The 17,087-nt window shown below is 47.2% G+C and overlaps 1 protein-coding gene and 1 long non-coding RNA gene across 3 annotated transcripts in view; one reads left to right on the top strand and one right to left on the bottom strand.

The window, feature by feature from the left end:
• The window catches only part of DLGAP1 (DLG associated protein 1), an 891,374-nt gene that overhangs the window by 744,901 nt on the left and 129,386 nt on the right, over positions 1-17,087 (top strand). Inside the window, 1 exon segment of the mRNA XM_006146494.3 lies at positions 179-208. Coding sequence (XP_006146556.1) covers positions 179-208 — 30 coding nt within the window.
• LOC102474919 (uncharacterized) overlaps positions 2,461-17,087 on the bottom strand; it is a 36,838-nt gene continuing 22,211 nt past the window's right edge. The window contains exons 3-4 of one of the 2 annotated variants that reach the window (XR_001370216.2): positions 12,640-12,769; positions 2,461-2,726 (exon numbers count right to left, since the gene is read on the bottom strand). This is a non-coding gene — a long non-coding RNA (uncharacterized LOC102474919). The remainder of the gene's footprint in view (positions 2,727-12,639; positions 12,770-17,087) is intronic. The other variant, XR_003549085.1, reaches the window with a different exon arrangement.

Genomic DNA, 17,087 nt, shown 5'->3' with positions numbered 1-17,087 from the left:
TTAACCACCATACCACCTGCCAGCCCCGAAATAATTTTCTTTTTGAAGTTGATACTTGGTTAGTCAAAATTCTCAAAATGCCAGCAAAAAAATCCAGATCGAAGCATGTGTGTGTTACAAGACTGGGAAAGGTCTTACGGGTCCATTATATAACCGCCACTTTTTGTTTTTATTCAAGGTGTCATAAAACTGAGTTCTGCAGTTGAAGGTACGTTTTACAACCACAAAATCAATAATGTTTTGCTTCAAGGTCGCATAGCGTGGCTTGTAGCTAGAAAGCTTCTGTGGCAGTGGTGTCTGACGCCATGTTCCAGTCGCCAGCTATTGCCATCCCATCTGTGTTTCTCCTCGTTCTGGTCCTGTTATGCCACAGTCTCTCGGCCTCCCACGGCGGTGTGAACGCCGACCTGAGAGGGCCGCATCAGGAGACGGAGTATGTCTGTTTCTATTTCCTCATGCTGTTGCCTCAGATCCAGAGCTCTTCAGAGAGCCAGCCCTGGGCTCTCCAGCAGCCTTATTGGAAGCCCCACACTGAGTCTTGTCAGGAACCCTCACCCCAGTTCTTTCAGCAGAGCCTTGTCAAGGGCGCTTTGGTCCTTTACCCCAACGTAGCAGCCATGTTTGCCCAGGAAGTGTATGGGCACAACCAGTTGTTAGAGCTTCCTGCTCAGAAAACGAGATGGTTCAGGCACTTGCTAATCTCACTGAGGGTTCTTCTGGGGCAGGGTGACCCACCACCCCAGGGTGTTGAGAGGACCAATGTAATTTAGTGCCTCTGTACGGCTAAGTGGCAGTTGCCTTTAGTTATGCATTTGGCAGACTTACTTTAAAGAAAGTAGGAAAGAGATGGCATAACTGAGTGTTTAGCTAAGTAACCTCCCACAACGCCCCTCACTGTCTGAAATAGCCATTGGTTATTGGTATACATTTGATCTCCTGCCCTCATAGCAGCTTTACAGTTCAAAAGGAGAGAATGAATAATGTTCTCTTTTTGTGAGGTTTTGTGTCTGTTTTGGGGTGTGTGTGTGTGTGTTCTCATTTACTGGGAGTTTGTCAGTCATGCTTCGGAGGTTACTGCATCCTCATTTAATGAGGGGAGGCTGCTTGGAAGAGGTAATGGGCTTTAAGGTGGGTTTTCCAACTTAAAGGGAAATATGGCTTGATGATGAGCACTGCATGGCGGCAAGGATGGGAAAATGCAAGGCGGGTGGAGTGGTGAGGCCATTGGCTTGCCTCAAGCACAAGGATTGAGTGGGCTGGAGCTTGAAGGTCGGGGAATGAGAGGGGCTTAGTAACGTCCCCATGGGAGATCCCGAGAGGAGGAACTCCGTCCCTTTATGGACTTAGTACTGTCACATTTTGTAAAACCATGTGGAAAAAGGCATTCGCGGCAGAAAACATGCTGCCACTCTGAGCCAAGGAAGGACAAGGAAAGGTGTAAGCAGCAGTGTTAGGGGCGGGGCAGAGACAGAGCCGCCAAGTGAAGGCGCTTCAGGGACATAGTGTATGTTTCAGATCTGTGCTTGGCCAGGCAGAAATTCAAGTTCTCTCTGCCCATCAAAGTGCCATTTCATTGAAAGACTATTCCAAATGTAAGGCAGAGAAGCAAACGCAAGCAGGACCATGAGAATGACCTTTCCTGCACAGACTCCCAGTGGCAACCTCAGCTCAGCATTTCAGTTAATTATCTGTAGAATTACAGATAACAGTTGGTCCACCCTGGGCTGTTTTGATGTTTTATCAAAAGAATGGCTTTGAAGTCATAGCTTTATGTTGCCTCTTTTGGCTTAAGAACAAGATTCCATGAGCAACAAAAGGATGTAAAGCAAAGTTTTTTAAAATGTCAGAAAGCTAAGAGAACATTAGATAATAAAGGATTGTTCCGCTAGAGGTTATTACAAGGTGGTATGACCTAACAACCACCCCCCCCAAAAAAAAAAAATTAGGGCATGTGCCCCAGAGAAAGAGGGTGATTTAAGGAAACCAAGAGGGCGGGAGGCAGCCTGCGGCTGCCCTCCCATCATTGAGCCTCCTTGAAGTCCCTGGGGGTGCCAGAAGTTCTCTGGAGTGGCTCCAGAGGCCAGGCCCACTTCAACCGCAGCTTGAGCATCTTTTGAGCGGCTTATTGGCTGAGGGCTGTAAAAGCTTCAAGGCTTGGGAGCATGCTCTGTGTAATCATGTTAGAATGTGCGTGTAGGGGCAGTCTCGGGCAGGGTGTGTCTGTGTGCGTGTGTGTGTGTGTGCACGCACGCACATCTGTGTGTTCGATGCATGCATTCTCAGTGCATCTAGAATGTGAGACACTTGCAAGCATGCTCAGTAGGGTATGTGTCAGAAAAAGTCTCTCGAGAATCGGACCTCAGTTGGTCCTTGCGACGGCTTAGACAACTGTGGAATGAACTCCAGGCAGCTTCACACAGCTTATCGGGACAAAAGATATGCAAATCATTGGGGACCCACTGCCAGAAATGAAACCTCTTTATTTTTCTTTAAAAATGATTGTTCTGGATTACCCTAGAATTCTGAAAACACCATCAATACTTTAGGTAGACTCTCTTTTTCTTTCTGTTTAAGGAAAAACAATTGTCATAATTGAAAGAGAAAAAACTGAGGAAGATTCCATTGCCCACTTTCTACCGAGTATTTTTGTCGTGTAGTTATGTTCCTTCTCTTTTTCTGAAGCAGGGGTGCACACCCTTCAGCATTTTGCATCTTCATGTCAGCTTCTAAAATCATCAGAAAGAAAAGAAATAAAAATGCATGTTTTATGTCACACTAATGGTAAGGTTCAGAAATACTGCCCTTTGACAATGAGTTAATTGACAATGAAGACAAACATTGGAGCAGGAGAAAAAAATTAAGTTTGAAAGAAATAACTACGGGGCTAGCAAGTGGTGTAATGATTAAGGAGCTGGACTCCAATGTGACTGACATTGTTTGCAGTCCCAGACCCAGCCGCTTGAAACTGACAGGTTATGTGCGTGTATGTGCCCAAAATCCCCAGAGGAGACTGGAGGAGAAGGGACTTCAGCATAGCCATCCCCTCTAGGGGGTGATTTCTTGCTTTCTGTCTCTCTGTAGCAAAAATCTCTCAAAGAACAAAAGAAAAAAAAGAAAAGAAAGAGAAAGAAAGAAAGAAAGAAAGAAAGAAAGAAAGAAAGAAAGAAAGAAGAAAGAAAGAAAGAATTATGAACTTTTAATCAATAATATTTTATTAATCAATCTTGGCCTCTAATTTTATGTTGATCATCTTGAACTCAGAAAATTGGATAAGAGAGAAATATCCAGTAGCGATTTGCGGGAAAGGGGAAATAGTTAAAGTAATGAATGGCAAGGGGAGAAAAAACATCAATAGCAAGAATTCCATAATGGAGTTTTCTAAGTCCCCCTCTTAAAAGGGATTTTTGTCTCTTGAAACTGGAGAAGGGGGAATACATATTTCCCTAAGTAGGACCAGAGCACTGACCTTACTTAAGACACATGAGAGTACAGGGTGACATATAAGCGAAGTCAGAATCACTCAGATAGTCTATAAGCCACGGTTTTTTGTTTTGTTTTGTTTTGTTTCCCCAGGGGGAGGGTCCAGCCCCAGTCAGAAGCCCTTTGACCAACTCAGGCATTGAGTTGACACATGAGGAAAGCAGGGCATTCTGACACATGAGGCGAGCGGAGCATTCCAGCAAGGGCAGGCCTGGAGGGGCAAGACCAGGCAGCCCTAGTGGAAGGCTGATTGAGGTTGATAACCTGATAATTAACCTGATAACCAGCGTGCTGTGATGAGACTTGCCTCAAAAGCAACTTGCTTTCACCTCGTAGCTGAGAATCCGAAACACCAAAATGACATCAAATTCTTTTGGAAACCATGTAAGGAAATGAAGCTTGACATCTTTGGAAAAGTTCTGTCTTTATTTTTAAATTGTATTTATTGGGAACCAGCAGGCTATGTCGCTGGACTCCCATGTAGTCAATCGCAGTTTGAGTCCCAGACCTGGTGGCTTAAACTCATGCCGGGCGCGTGTGCGTGTGCGTGTGTGCCCAAGATCCCAAGAGAAGAATGGAGGAGAAGGGATTGCAGTGTGGCCATCCCCCTTGAGGGGTGATTTCTCGCTTTCTGTCTCTCTGTCTCTTTCTCTCTTTCTGGTGAGCGCACACGCCCTATAGCAAAAACCTCTAAAAAAAAAACACTTATTTATTTGTTTATTTATTCCATGAGTGAGAGACACAGAGAGAAAGAGACAGAGAGAGGCCTCCCAACAGGATCTTGACACCACACTCTAACCCCCAGTTTCAGCCAGCCCAGGTCACTGACACGTGTGTGCCCCACATACTTTGGGAGGTCTCCAGATGCAAAGCCAGAACCTTGCCGTGCAGGTCAGTCCCACAGAGCATCGCATTTTAGTGGTCCATTGCCATCCAACCCTGTATTTTTTTAAGACAGGGACCCACTATACCCCAGAAATCCCAAGTTTCTGGGATTCTAAGCACACGCCACTGCACCCACCTTTAGGTTGGACCAGAAATTGAACCTGGACCTCCCATGTGGTCACAGCCTATGGAGAATAGCACCTTAGCAGAATGCATAATCACGACTAGACTTTCCATGCGTTTAAAAGTGGGAATACGGGCCCAGCAAGTGGCTTGGTGGTTTAAGTGCTGGATTCCCACATGGTCGACCGCAGTTCAAGTCTCGGACTAAAGACTTGAAAATCACACCAGACACGTGTGTCTGCTTGCCAGAAATCTCAAGAGGAGAATGAAGGAGATGGGATTGTGGCATGGCCATACCTCTTGGGGGTGATTTCTCATTTTCCCTCTCTGTCTCTCTCTGGCAAGTACACATGCCTTATGGCAAAAACCTAAAAGAAAGAAAGAAAGAAAGAAAGAAAGAGAGAGAGAGAGAGAGAGAGAGAGAGAGAGAGAGAAAGAAAGAGAGAGAGAAAGAGAGAGAAGAAAGAAAAAAGAAATCATTTTCCATAATACAATATGCAGTGTATCCAAAATACCCTAAATGAATATATACTTTTTTTTTAAGTTTGCTTATTTATTTCTTCCACATGCAAAGAGAGAGAATCGGCACTCCCAGTGGGTCCAGATCCTGTGATCCACCCCAGCCCTCGCTAGCCCCCGGAAAGGGGAACAGATATGCCTGGCATATATACTCAGGGAGTTCTCTGGACTTGAACCAATAAACTTTCCCTGTGGGATCACCTTGCAATGTGTCACGATTTACTACTGGCCACCATCTGGCCCCAATATTTCAAATTGATTGATGTCATTACCTCCATAGATATTTTTTCTTGTCCTTCCGTCTGTTTTTTAAGTAAAGCCACATGCTCTGGGTATATTGTGGCAAATCCACTGATGAATAGATGGGGACTTCAAAAAAAATCATGGAAATGAAATTAAAGTTTATTATGATGCAAATATTCTTGATATCTGTACATAGTTTTTGTATTTCATGGATTATTTGGAGATTGTGCATACATGCTGTAGTAGTCCCTTGTTCCTCGTGGATCTGTGCTGGGAGGCGAAATGTCAAAGGACACAGAAAACATTGGACTCAACAAGTCCACTTGCTGCATTTGCATGCTTGGGACCTGGTCCGTATCTTCTCTAAGCTCTGAAGCTCTATAATTCCCAATCTGTTTTTCTCAAGCACATCTTTAACTTAAAGTAATAGTAATAACACACCAGAAACAATCAATAAAAAATTACTAGCACTAATAAATATTAGGGCTAATTTTTACGAGACCCTTTAATTCTTTCAGAATTAATTTTTTTAACAGCTTTCTTGAGAGAGACTTCACTGCACACCATAAAATTCACCCACTTAAAAGTGTACAGTGGGGCCAGCAGGTACCATAGTGGTTAAAGTACTGGATTCCCACGTGGTTGACTGCAATTTGAGTCGTCCCAGACCTCGGAGCTTGAGACTCACGCCGGGCACGTGTGCGTGAGTGCCCAAAATCCCAAGAGGAAAATGGAGGAGAAGGGACTGCAGCATGGCCACCCTTCTCAGGGTTGATTTCTCACTTTCTGTCTCTTTGGCAAACACACATGCCCTATAGCAAAAAAAAAAAAAAAACTCTCAAAAAGAAAGTGTACAGTGATTTTTTTAGTATGTTCACAGCATTGTACAACCATCACCACAATTTAAGTTCCGTACATTTTCATCTCCCCAATTTGCAGTATCTCTCCACCCCTACCTAGGCATGGCAACCATAAATCTACTCTGTATCGCTCAGAATTAAAATGTGTTTTTGGTTTAACTGTCTTAAAGCAAACCATTTCTATTGTGACAGCTTGAAGCTGCCCAAAATCTAATCTCATAGAAAATAATCCAGATGGTGTAGTGGTCATGGCAACTCCCACGTAGTCGACCACAATCCAAGTCCCAGACCTGGCAGCCTAAAACTTACGCTGGGTATATGTGCATGTATATCCAAAATCCTGAGAGGAGAATGGAGGAGAAGGGATTGCAGCATGGCCATCCCCCCTGGGGGGTGATTTCTCGCTTTCTGTCTCTCTGTCTCTCTGTCTCTGTCTTTCCAGTTCCCGTAAACAAAAATAAAAAAAAAAAAAAAAAAAAACTTGTTGCGTTGTTGCTGGGACCAGCAGATGGTAAAATGGTTACGTCACTAGACTCCCACATGGCCAACCATGGTTTGAATCCTGAACCTGGCAGCTTGAAATTCATGTTGGGCCCATGTATGTGCATGACCAAAATACCGAGAGAAGGGATTGAGGCTTGGCCATCCCCCCCCCTTTTTCACTTTCTGTCTCTCTGGCAAGACATATGCCATGTAGCAAAAAAAAAAAACTCTCTCTGAGGGCACCAGCAGGGGATATGGTGGTTAAGACCACTGGACTCCCACATGGCCGACTGTAGTTCGAGTCCTAGACCTGGCGGCTTGTTTTCTCACTTTCTTTCTCTCTCTCTCTCTCTCTCTCTGTCTCACACACACACCCACACACACACACACACACATACACACACTGTCCCTCTCCAGTCAAATTAAAAGTAGGGGCCAGCAGGTGGTAGGTGGTGTGGTGGTTAAGGCACTGGACACTCCCACATGGCTGACCATGGTTCAAGTCCCGGACCTGGCAGCTTGCTTTCTCACTTTCCCTCTCTCTGTCTCTTGCTTGTGAGTGTATGTGCCCTGTAACAAATTTAAAGTAATAATAATAATGATAAAAAAAATCTCCCTTAAAAAAAAAAAAGGGAGGGGGACTAGCAGGTGGCGTGGTGGTTAAAGTGCTGGACATTCCCCACATGGCTGATCACAGTTCAAGTCCCGTACATGGTGGCTTGCTTTTGCACTCTCTCTCTCTGTCCTTCTCTGGCAAAACTTATGTGAAAAAAAAAAAAAAAGATAGATAAAATCATTCTTTTCAAAATAAATAAATAAATAAATAAGTTAAATAAAAGTTATTCTTTAAAAACAATCTAGAATAATCATAATTTGCTGATTTAGTCTATGACTGTTTTCTATTTGGGGTATTGTTTCTTTTGTTGTTTTAAGTTTTTTATTTGTTGCTTTTTTGTATTTTTAATTTAGTTTAGTTTAGTTTTGTTTTGTTTTTGCTGTAGGACACATGCACGTGCCTGATAGAGGCAAAGGGGAAATGAGAAATCACCACCACCACGCCCCCTCCCAGTGGATGTCCTTATCACAGTCCTTTCTCCTTTTTTCTCCTCCCAGGAGTTTGGGCATGCACACACGCGCACCTGGCAGGGTTTTCAAACCACCAATTCCTAGACTCTAATCATGCAATCGATCATGTGGGATCCACACCACCAGTTGGCTCTAACTTATTTTGTGTATTTTTAAAATAATTATTTATTTTAACTTTATTTATTTATTTATTTTATTTTGACCAGAGAGAGACAGAGCAAATGAGGTGGAGGAGGAGTGAGAAACCAAGCCACCAAGTCTGAGACTCGAACCGCAGTCGGCCATATAGGAGTGCCCTTAACCACCATGCCACTTGCCAGCCCCTATTTTTTCATGTCTCCCATGAAATACAGAGAGACAAGCACCCCAACAGGTTTCTCACACCATGATCCACTCCCAGTCTCATTCAACATAGATCACAGGCCCATGTGTGTGCCTGGTGTGCACAGGGAGGCCCTGGGACACGAACCTGGGACCTTCCCATGTGAGCCCAATTGTATTACTGCTGTGCCACCACTGACCCTGGGGCACCACTTGAGTGGTGCCTCCTTCAAGAACTTTACACATATGGAACCAGCAGTTAGTGTAATGGCTATGTCGCTGGACTCCCACGTAGCCAACCGCGGTTCGAGTCCCGGACCCGGTGGCTTAAAACTCACGCTGGGCGTGTGTGCGTGCGTGTCCAAGATCCTGAGAGGAGAATGGAGGAGAAGGGATTGTGGCGTGACCGTCCCCCCTGGGGGGTGATTTCTCGCTTTCTGTCTCTATGTCTCTCTCTGTCTGGCGAGCACACACGCCCTATAGCAAAAACTTCTCAAAAAAAAAAAAAAAAGAACTTTACACATATGAAGCAGTTCCACTGCAAACATGCTTTACCCAAGATGGTCTCTCCACCATCACACAGTCACCCCCAAACACATACACAACCTAACAAGGGTGTGGTGACGGAAAAGGCCAACCCAACTGCACATAGGTAGACTGCGTCCACACCTCAGATCATCTTCTGAATAGTAGTAGAATTTGGCAGCCATAAAATCACTAAGCTTATACAAAGAATCGAGAGCTAATCTGCGATGAGGCATAGGAAGCCTGCTTGGAAGAAAAGAATGAAGAACCTGGGGCCCGCGGGAGGCGTGGTGTTTACAACAATTCCTATAGCCGGGTATAGTTTGAGTCCTGGACCTGGTGACTTGAACATCACACTGGGCACGTGTGCAAGGGTGCCCCAAATCCCCAAGAGGACAATGGAAGAGAAGGGATTGCAGTATGGCCATCCCCCCAGGAGACAGTTTCTCACTTTCCCTCTTTGTCTCTGGTGAGCACACATGCCCTATGCCAAAACCTTAAAAAGACAAAAGAAGACTCATCTCCTTAGAGAAGTGGGTCAGCAGCGATCGGCACATGGAAGAGCGAGCTGCAGCCCCACTAAAGCAGCACTCAAGCTGATGGCTAAGACATGGAATCAACCTACGTGTTCATCGACAGATGAATGGATGAAGAAAACGGAGTACATACGCACAGTGGAATATTAGTCATCAAGATAGATGCAGTCTCGTCATGTAAAGCATATGGACGAGCCTGGAGGAAGTTACACTAAGTGAAGTAAGCCAGGCAACGAAAGACAAAGAGCACCCGTTCTCACTCGTTAGTGGAAGCGGGAAGAGTTGCTCGAAGAGAAGTAGAGTGGAACCTGGATACCAAAGGCTGGAAAGGGGAGGAAACTGCTGCCAGAATCAAAAGTACAAGCAGATGAGTGGAGTGAGCTCTCGAGTACTCATCTCAGAGAGGGTCAGCAGCAATCGTCATGGAAGAGCGAGCTGCAACCCACTTTACTGCAGCACGCATCGTGGTGGCTGAGAGACGGAATGGAGAGGTGGGATATGGCACAGCAGAACCACCCATGGTGACAAATCAACGTGCGCGCAAAGTGGCTGGGAAAGAACATTTTCCATGTTCACAACATACAAGTAATGATAAGGGTTTGAGATGTCAAGTATGTTTACCGCCTTGTTTTGGTCATCACACACTGCCTTCACACAATAAAAAAAATCGCATCGTACCCCACAAGTAGGCACAACTATTATATGTCGGTTACAAATTACAATTTTTAAAAAAGAACAAAGCTGTTGTGAACTCGTGGCAGAGGTGAAGCGGAGGACTCCGTGGGGCCTGTGCTTAGGCAGACTCAAAGGCTCATGGCTTTGGTTTTTCCTTCTTGCCTACTCCGTGTGTGGCAGGTAGACTGTGCCTCTGAGAACATCTACAGGAAATGGTTTTCAGGATAGGGAAGAGGAACATTCCATGGAAACTACCTGGGTCGGTCTTTGCGATCTATTTCTTGGAGTTTAGTTTTAGTTTCTGTTTTTAAATTCATGAGAGAGCAAATGTGAGAGACAGGGGAGGGGAGGCAGGTAACTTCAACAGGGTCTCATCACCCCAAGATCCCTTTTCCCCAGCCTGTCAGGATCTTGGGCACCTGCTCACATGCACTAGGCAGGTTCTACATGAATCAGGAATCTGAGCCCAGGGTCGGCCATGTGGCTTCCAGCACCAAAGCTCCACACACAACTTCCTGCACCACTGAGGCTGGGCCAAGTTTAGAGTATTTTGCTCTTGAGGTAACCTGAGCCTAAATTGGTTGTAATATGATAGCTCATCCTTCTCTTCAGTTATACAGAATAAACAGAATAAATTTGAATGAAAGGGAGAATGGGGTATTTCTTATCTGTTAGTTTCTCCTTTACTTTTTTTTTTTTTTTTGGAGAGGTTTTTGCTATAGGGCACGTGTGCTCGCCAGAAAGAGAGAGACAGAGAGACAGAAAGCAAGAAATCACCCCCCAGGGAATGGCCACACCACAGTCCCTTCTCCCTTCTCCTCTTGTGCATGCACGCACTCGCACCCGGCATGAGTTTAAACCACTGGTCAGGACTCAAACCACAGTGACTGCATGGGAATCCAGCAACATAGCCATTACGTCAACGGTTGATGCCTTCCCTTTACTTTTGTATGGTCTTTCTTTATCATGAATTTTCAGGACCTATTCAATCTTATGAATTTTTTTTTCATAAGATTGAATAGGTCACTATAGGGCGCGTGCGCTCGCCAGACAGACAGAGAGAGACATAGAGACAGAAAGCGAGAAATCACCCCCCAGAGGGGATGGCCACGCCGCAATCCCTTCTCCTCCATTCTCCTCTCGGGATCTTGGGCACGCACACACACCCTCCCAGCGTGGGTTTTAAGCCACCGGGTCCGGGACGCGAACCGCGGTCGACTACGTGGGAGTCCAGCGACATAGCCATTATGCTAACTGCTGGTTCCCTCAGTCTTATGAAATTAAACCCACTGTGACACAGTGTTCTACAATGCTAAAGTCACATGGGGAAGTCCCTGGTTCAGGTCCAGGGTCTTCCTGCACACACCAGGCATGGCTGTGCTCCTGGCTGGCTGAGGCTGGGAGTGGTTCCCAGCATAAAGGTCCTGTTGGGTATACCTGTCTCTCTTGCTCTCTTAGAAATCTTTTTTAAAAGTAAACTCTTTCTATGGGGAAAGATAAATAAGGGTTTCTCTCCTAGGAAGGGTAAGTCTCAAAGCTTGTGGGATCTGGGGGGAAGCGAGTTTGCAACAACAGAGCAGTTCAGCTGGGAGAAAATGACACGGCAGAAATGAGCCCACCGCCAGGCGGCTGGCTTTGAAATTCCAGAGGCCTGCCCAGCCCCCCGGTTTCCTGGAACGCCTCCATTCAGTCGTCATGTGGTAGCTGAGGAAAATCCCTGCAACACCGACGGGTGAGCTGGAATAATACCTCATCTGCCACCAAGGGACAGAGGCCCAGAGGGGCCGCACAGAGCTCTCTGCACATGCTCGCTGGCAGTCGGCGGCTGGTGGCTGGTGGCATGCAGGCTGGCTCAGCAGCAGGGTTTCCGTCCTCTGCTCACAAACAGATGGTTCACACTCAGGTCACAGACGCCCACTGTCTCCCGCCACAGGCCACGCACTCGGGTGGCCCAGGCTCATTTGATGTGTCATGAGGAAGGAGGAGCGACCGTGACTCGGGAAAGGCCGGTTCCCCTAACACTGGCATTTTGTTAATCTCATCTCAGATGCTGTCAGTCACCCAGAAAGGTCCTAAATGTGCCTTACTTCCGCTTCGAAGCGGAGGAATGTGGCGGCAGCTGTCTGGGCGAGGTGGAAGCCCAGCCAGAGGAGGAGGGAGGAAAAGTACCAGATGGGTGCGAGCCGGTCAGGTCAGAGGAATGCAGGCGCTGAGGGAAGGGAGTGTCTACCTGAGGGCTGCCAGACCTCAGCTGAGGGCCCCTGCTGCAAGAGGTCCCATTAGGTTGGAAGCAGCGAGGACCACCTTCATTTTCTAGGGGATGACTTTTACACAGCCTTGAAGAGCACTGAGGAGAGACATGGCTAGCAGAACTTCAAACAGACTGACTCCAGGGCCAGCCGTTGTAACTGGAGCCCACACGGCCTACGGCACAGTTCAAGTCCCAGACCTCACAGCCTGGAAAACACGCCAGGCACACGTGCATGCCCAGAGTCTCAAGAGGAAAATGGAAGAGCAAGGATTGCAGAGTTGTGGCATCCCCCAGGGAAGCACTTTCTCAATTTCCCAAGATCATTTGTGCACTCCCCACACCCCTGCACCCAAGCACATGAACCCTGTAGCAAATTTAAAAGGAAAAGAAAGTTTGATGGGGCCAGCAGGTGGCTTGGTGGTTAAGGGTGCTGGACTCCCACGTCACCAACCACGGTTCAATTCCCGAACCTGGTAGCTTGCTTTCTCACTTTCTCTCTCTCTCAAAAAAAAAAAAAAATAAAGTTTGACTCTTTTACTAGGTGAATTTCTGTATAGCATCCCTTATATCTATATCTATGAAGCCTGAAAACAGGTTAGCGTCAGGGCTGGTGTAAGTAGTAACTGCAGTGAGTCATGATTTGTAACATTACCTGCAGTTCACGGCATCAGTGAGCGTGGTATTGAGCGCTGACAGCTTCCACCCTCACTAGGGCCTTTGCATAGATGATCTCATTTAACCACTCCACACCTCCATCAGAGCAGCGCTGTCCTCCAGCATGCCTATTTCAGATGGGCACAGGGAGACTCAGAGGTTAACCCGCGACTGTAGGTGGATCCGGGCCTCAAGCTGTGGCTGAAAGGGATGACCTCATTCTGTGTTTAGAGTGCCGATCTAGCCAGCTTGGGCTGCCTCGGGCTAACAAGGACTTGGGGAAAGATGAGGGAAGCAAGGCAGAGACAGAAGTGACTGCAGGGTTCCTACCCCACCTAGAGGAAGGCAAGTGAAGGGAGCAGGCTCATGGCCACAGGGAGGCAGAGCGCTGGACCCTCCCTCGGTCTGCCCCTGCAGAGCAGTCTTTGGGAGAATAACTTTGCCCATCATTCCCAGATTCCAGGCCAAGCATAACACCAAACCATCAGTTTAATTGTAGATTTGCTGGGAACACACACACCCCGACATATATGACACGACACGCGTGCACATCCCCGGGCCCACAGGTACCCTCCATCCATCCGCTAGGAACCAGCCCAGGGCAGTTATTTTTGAAAGGAACCTTACTGTCCATCAGATCAACAGAGGGCCTAGGGAGGCTTTGGGCAGGTGACCGGGCCCCACGTTTCTGATTTGGTGGGTCCGTGTGGACTGGAGAGAGTCTGACAAGCTCTCAGGTGCTGCCCACACTGCTAGTTTGGAGAAAATATCCTTTCAAAACCACTCCTTTAAGACATGGGCGCTTTAGCTATGTGTCTGTCTGTCTGTCTCTCGCTCTTTTTGCCCTCTGGGCACCCATCCCCGCCTGTACAATGTGGTGTCAGCCCAGTGCGTGGTGCCACAGTAACACCAGTGCCCTGCCCTGCTGACAGCCGTATGGTGACCTCAGTTCAGGTGCTGGTGGGCCTGGAAAACACACCAGGAAAATGCACTTGCACAGGCACCAAAGGTCCCAAGGAGCTGGGAAGTGTCTTTTAAAACTTTGTCAGAGGGAGTGTGCAGCTGCCTTAACCATCAGAGCTGGCCCAGAGGTGTCTCTCTTCTTCTTTTTTTGGAGAGGTTTTTGCTATTGGGCACATGCACTCACCAGAAAGACAGAAACAGAGATAGAAAGTGAGAAATCACCCCCCCCCCGGGTGGGGGAGGGGCCACACACGCAACCCTCCTCCGCCTCCTCTCGGGATCTTGGTCGCGCGCGCACACACGCACCCGGCGTGAGTTTAAGCCACCGGGACCGGGACTCGAACCGTGGTCAGCTACATGGGATTCCAGCGACATTACCATTACACTAACTGCTGGTCCCAGTGTCTCTCTTCTTATAAGACTCCAGTCACTTGTGATTAGGACCTGCCCTAATGACCTCATTTTAACTTGATCACCTCTTTAAAGACCCTACCTGTTTTGAAGTACTGAGAGTTAGAACATCAACATATCCCTTTGGGTTGGAGGGTGGGAGTGGTGGGAAGAACACAGCTCAGCTCAGAACAGTGGGCTAGGACCCTGAGAGGTCAAAAAGCCTATGTTGGGGGACCAGCAGTTAGTGTAATGGCTATGTCGCTGGACTCCCATGTAGTCAACCCCAGTTCGCGTCCCGGACCCGGTGTCTTAAAACTCACGCCGGGCGCATGTGCGTGCTTGCCCAAGATCCTGAGAGGAGAATGGAGGAGAAGGGATTGCGGCATGGCCATCCCCTAGGGGGTGATTTCTTGCTTTCTGTCTCTCTGTCTCTCTCTGTCTGGCGACCGCACGCACCCTATGACAAAAACCTCTCCAAAAAAAAAAAAAAAGCCTATGTTGGTAGCATAATAGGCGGGCTAGGAAATTAGGGAGAAAGTGGGTAAAGAGGGAGCTAAGCCATTAACTAAGTGTGCCCGCAACCCAGAACTGTCTTTCCAACTGTCTTGGGTTAAGGATAGGAGGAAGTCAACAAGGTCAAAGAAGCCACCAGAAGTGCCACCAAATGGAAGCATTTAAGGGAGCCAGCAAATGGCAAAGCAGCTACATTGCAGGACTCCCATGTTGCTGACACAGTTCGAGACGACCCAGTGGCTTAAAAGTCACTCCAGCCACATGTGCATGCCCAAGATCCCAGGAAAATGGAGAAGGGATTGTGGTATGGCCATTTCCCACGGTGTGTGTGTGTGTGTGTGTGTGTGTGTGTGTGTGTGATTTCTCACTTTCCCTCTAGTGTCTCTGTCCCCCCCACCCCCATGAGTGCACCCACCCTAAGGCAAAAACCTTCCTCCCTGAAATAGAGGCATTTAAGGCTCACCTTCCCCAAGTCAACTCTCTGCAAAGGTCTTTTTAATACAGACTTCACAGCAAGTCCCAGAAATTCCAAGTCAATATACATCCTGAACACAGAGGAAATGCAGGAGCAGTGAGTGTCTGTACTCAACGGGGTCTTGAGATGGAAGATGATTTCATCCTCAAAGCATCGCTCTGATAGGGAAGTCAGACTTCAAGTTGAAACAAACCAAATAGTCTTATCTTGTTCTGATTTATGAGTTCCTCTCTCTTCAAAGCCTTTTGGAGGCCGAACACTGTAAATTGTAACTATAATTGTTACAGTAACTACTATAACAAAGTCCGTCTTTGGTCATGTTGTATCTTTGACTTATGGAAACTAGATTCATTGATTTTTTTTTTTTTCTTAACAAATCTTTGCTACTCTTGGATCAACTCACTAACCAACATAGGTTTTAAAAAAATAAATGGGTGGGACCAGCAGTTACCATACTGGCTATGTCGCTGGACTTCCACGTAGTTGAGTGCAGTTCAAGTCCTGGACCCGGTGGCTTAAACTCATGCCAGGTGCATGTGCGTGTGTGCCCAAGATCCCGTGAGGGGGATGGAGGAGAAGGGATTGTGTCGTGGCCATCCCCCCAGGGGGTGATTTCTCGCTTTCTAGCTCTTTGTCTCTCTCTGTCTTTCTGGTGAGCGCATGCGCCCTATAGCAAAAACCTCTCAAAAAAAATTAAAAATAAAAAATGAAATAAATAGGTAACAAGGGCCAACCAGTGGAATGGTAGTAAACTGGATCCCAGGCCTGCAGTGTGGTCCAAGTCCTGTATCCAGTGGCGTGTAAAACATGCTGGGTGTCAATGTGTACACACCCAAAATCCCAGGAAGAGAAGGAAGAAGGAATTGTCGAGTAGCCATCCCCATTTGGGAATGGGGGAGAAGTTGCTTATGATTCCACTTACATGAGATCCCTAGAATAGTCCAATTCATGAAGACAGAAAGTGGAATGGTGGTTGCCAGAGGCTGTGGAGGAGGAATGGGGAGCTGTTTAATGCTTACCGAGTCTCAGCGTTGCAATGCAGAGTTCCAGATATAGATGGTAACTGGTAACGGTGGCTGAACAGCCGGAACGTACTTCACACTACTGAACTGTATTAAGGTGGCTAACGCAGTTCATTTTAAAAGAGGCTGCTGAAAGACAATCTTGTACTAGAAAAACCACATGGTCTCCTAGGCCAACCTAGGTTTGAGTCCTATCTCTGCCACTCATTAGTTGGGGGCAATGTTATGGTTATTTCCATGCAACAAATCACTCCAAAACGTAGTGCCTTAAAACCAACAGTCCTTTGATTATTTGTGTTTCCATGGGTTGGGAATTTGGGGAGCACTTCAGCTGGGGAGTTCCTGCTGTGTGCACTGGGGAGCTGCAGTCAGGTGGGAGCTAGCTAAGCATCTCCCTCTCCATATGGTCTCAGTGTTTCTCCACATGGTCTCCCACAAGGGCTGACCTGGGCTCCGTTTGCAGCATGGTGGCCTCCAGATAATTGGACAGCTTATGTGATGGCTGGAAGAAGTTGTGACTCACCTTTCTGACTTAGCCTCGGAGGTCATGCTCTGTCACTTCTTTTACACTTCTTGATTACAAACGAATGACAAACCTCCCCAGGTTCAGAGGGAAGGGATTAGACTTCAGCTCTTGCTGAGAACTGGCAAAGTTCTAAAGTCAGAGGGTAGTGTGATGTCAACACAACACTTTATAAAGTTGACCCTTCCGGAAGGTTCCACGTTCACATCCAGAGACTTCCTGAATACACTAGAAATGTATCACTGTAATGCAGGGACGGGACGGCTAAAGCTGAGGGTGGATTGCTAGGGACCCTGCCAGGGACATACTCTCACTCTTGCTCTTACTCACTCTCTTTCATAGCAGAAATAAACTTTTTAAAAAGAAAGCAGGGGGGCCAGCAGAGGGTGTAGCAGTTATGTGCTGGACTCCCACATGGTCAACCATGGTTTGAGTCCCCAATCTGGTCGCTCGAAAATCACCAGCAAAATGCTGGATGCATGTGACTGCATGCCCAAGGTCCAGGGAGGAGAAGCGAGAAGGGATTGTGGCATGGCTACCCCCCCGGGGGGGGGGGG

The sequence above is a fragment of the Tupaia chinensis genome, unplaced genomic scaffold (assembly GCF_000334495.1).
Source record: "Tupaia chinensis unplaced genomic scaffold, TupChi_1.0 Scaffold000180_1, whole genome shotgun sequence".
Lineage (NCBI taxonomy): Eukaryota > Metazoa > Chordata > Mammalia > Scandentia > Tupaiidae > Tupaia > Tupaia belangeri.
Note: the sequence above shows the minus strand (reverse complement) of the source record. Positions and strands in the feature narration are given on the sequence as shown.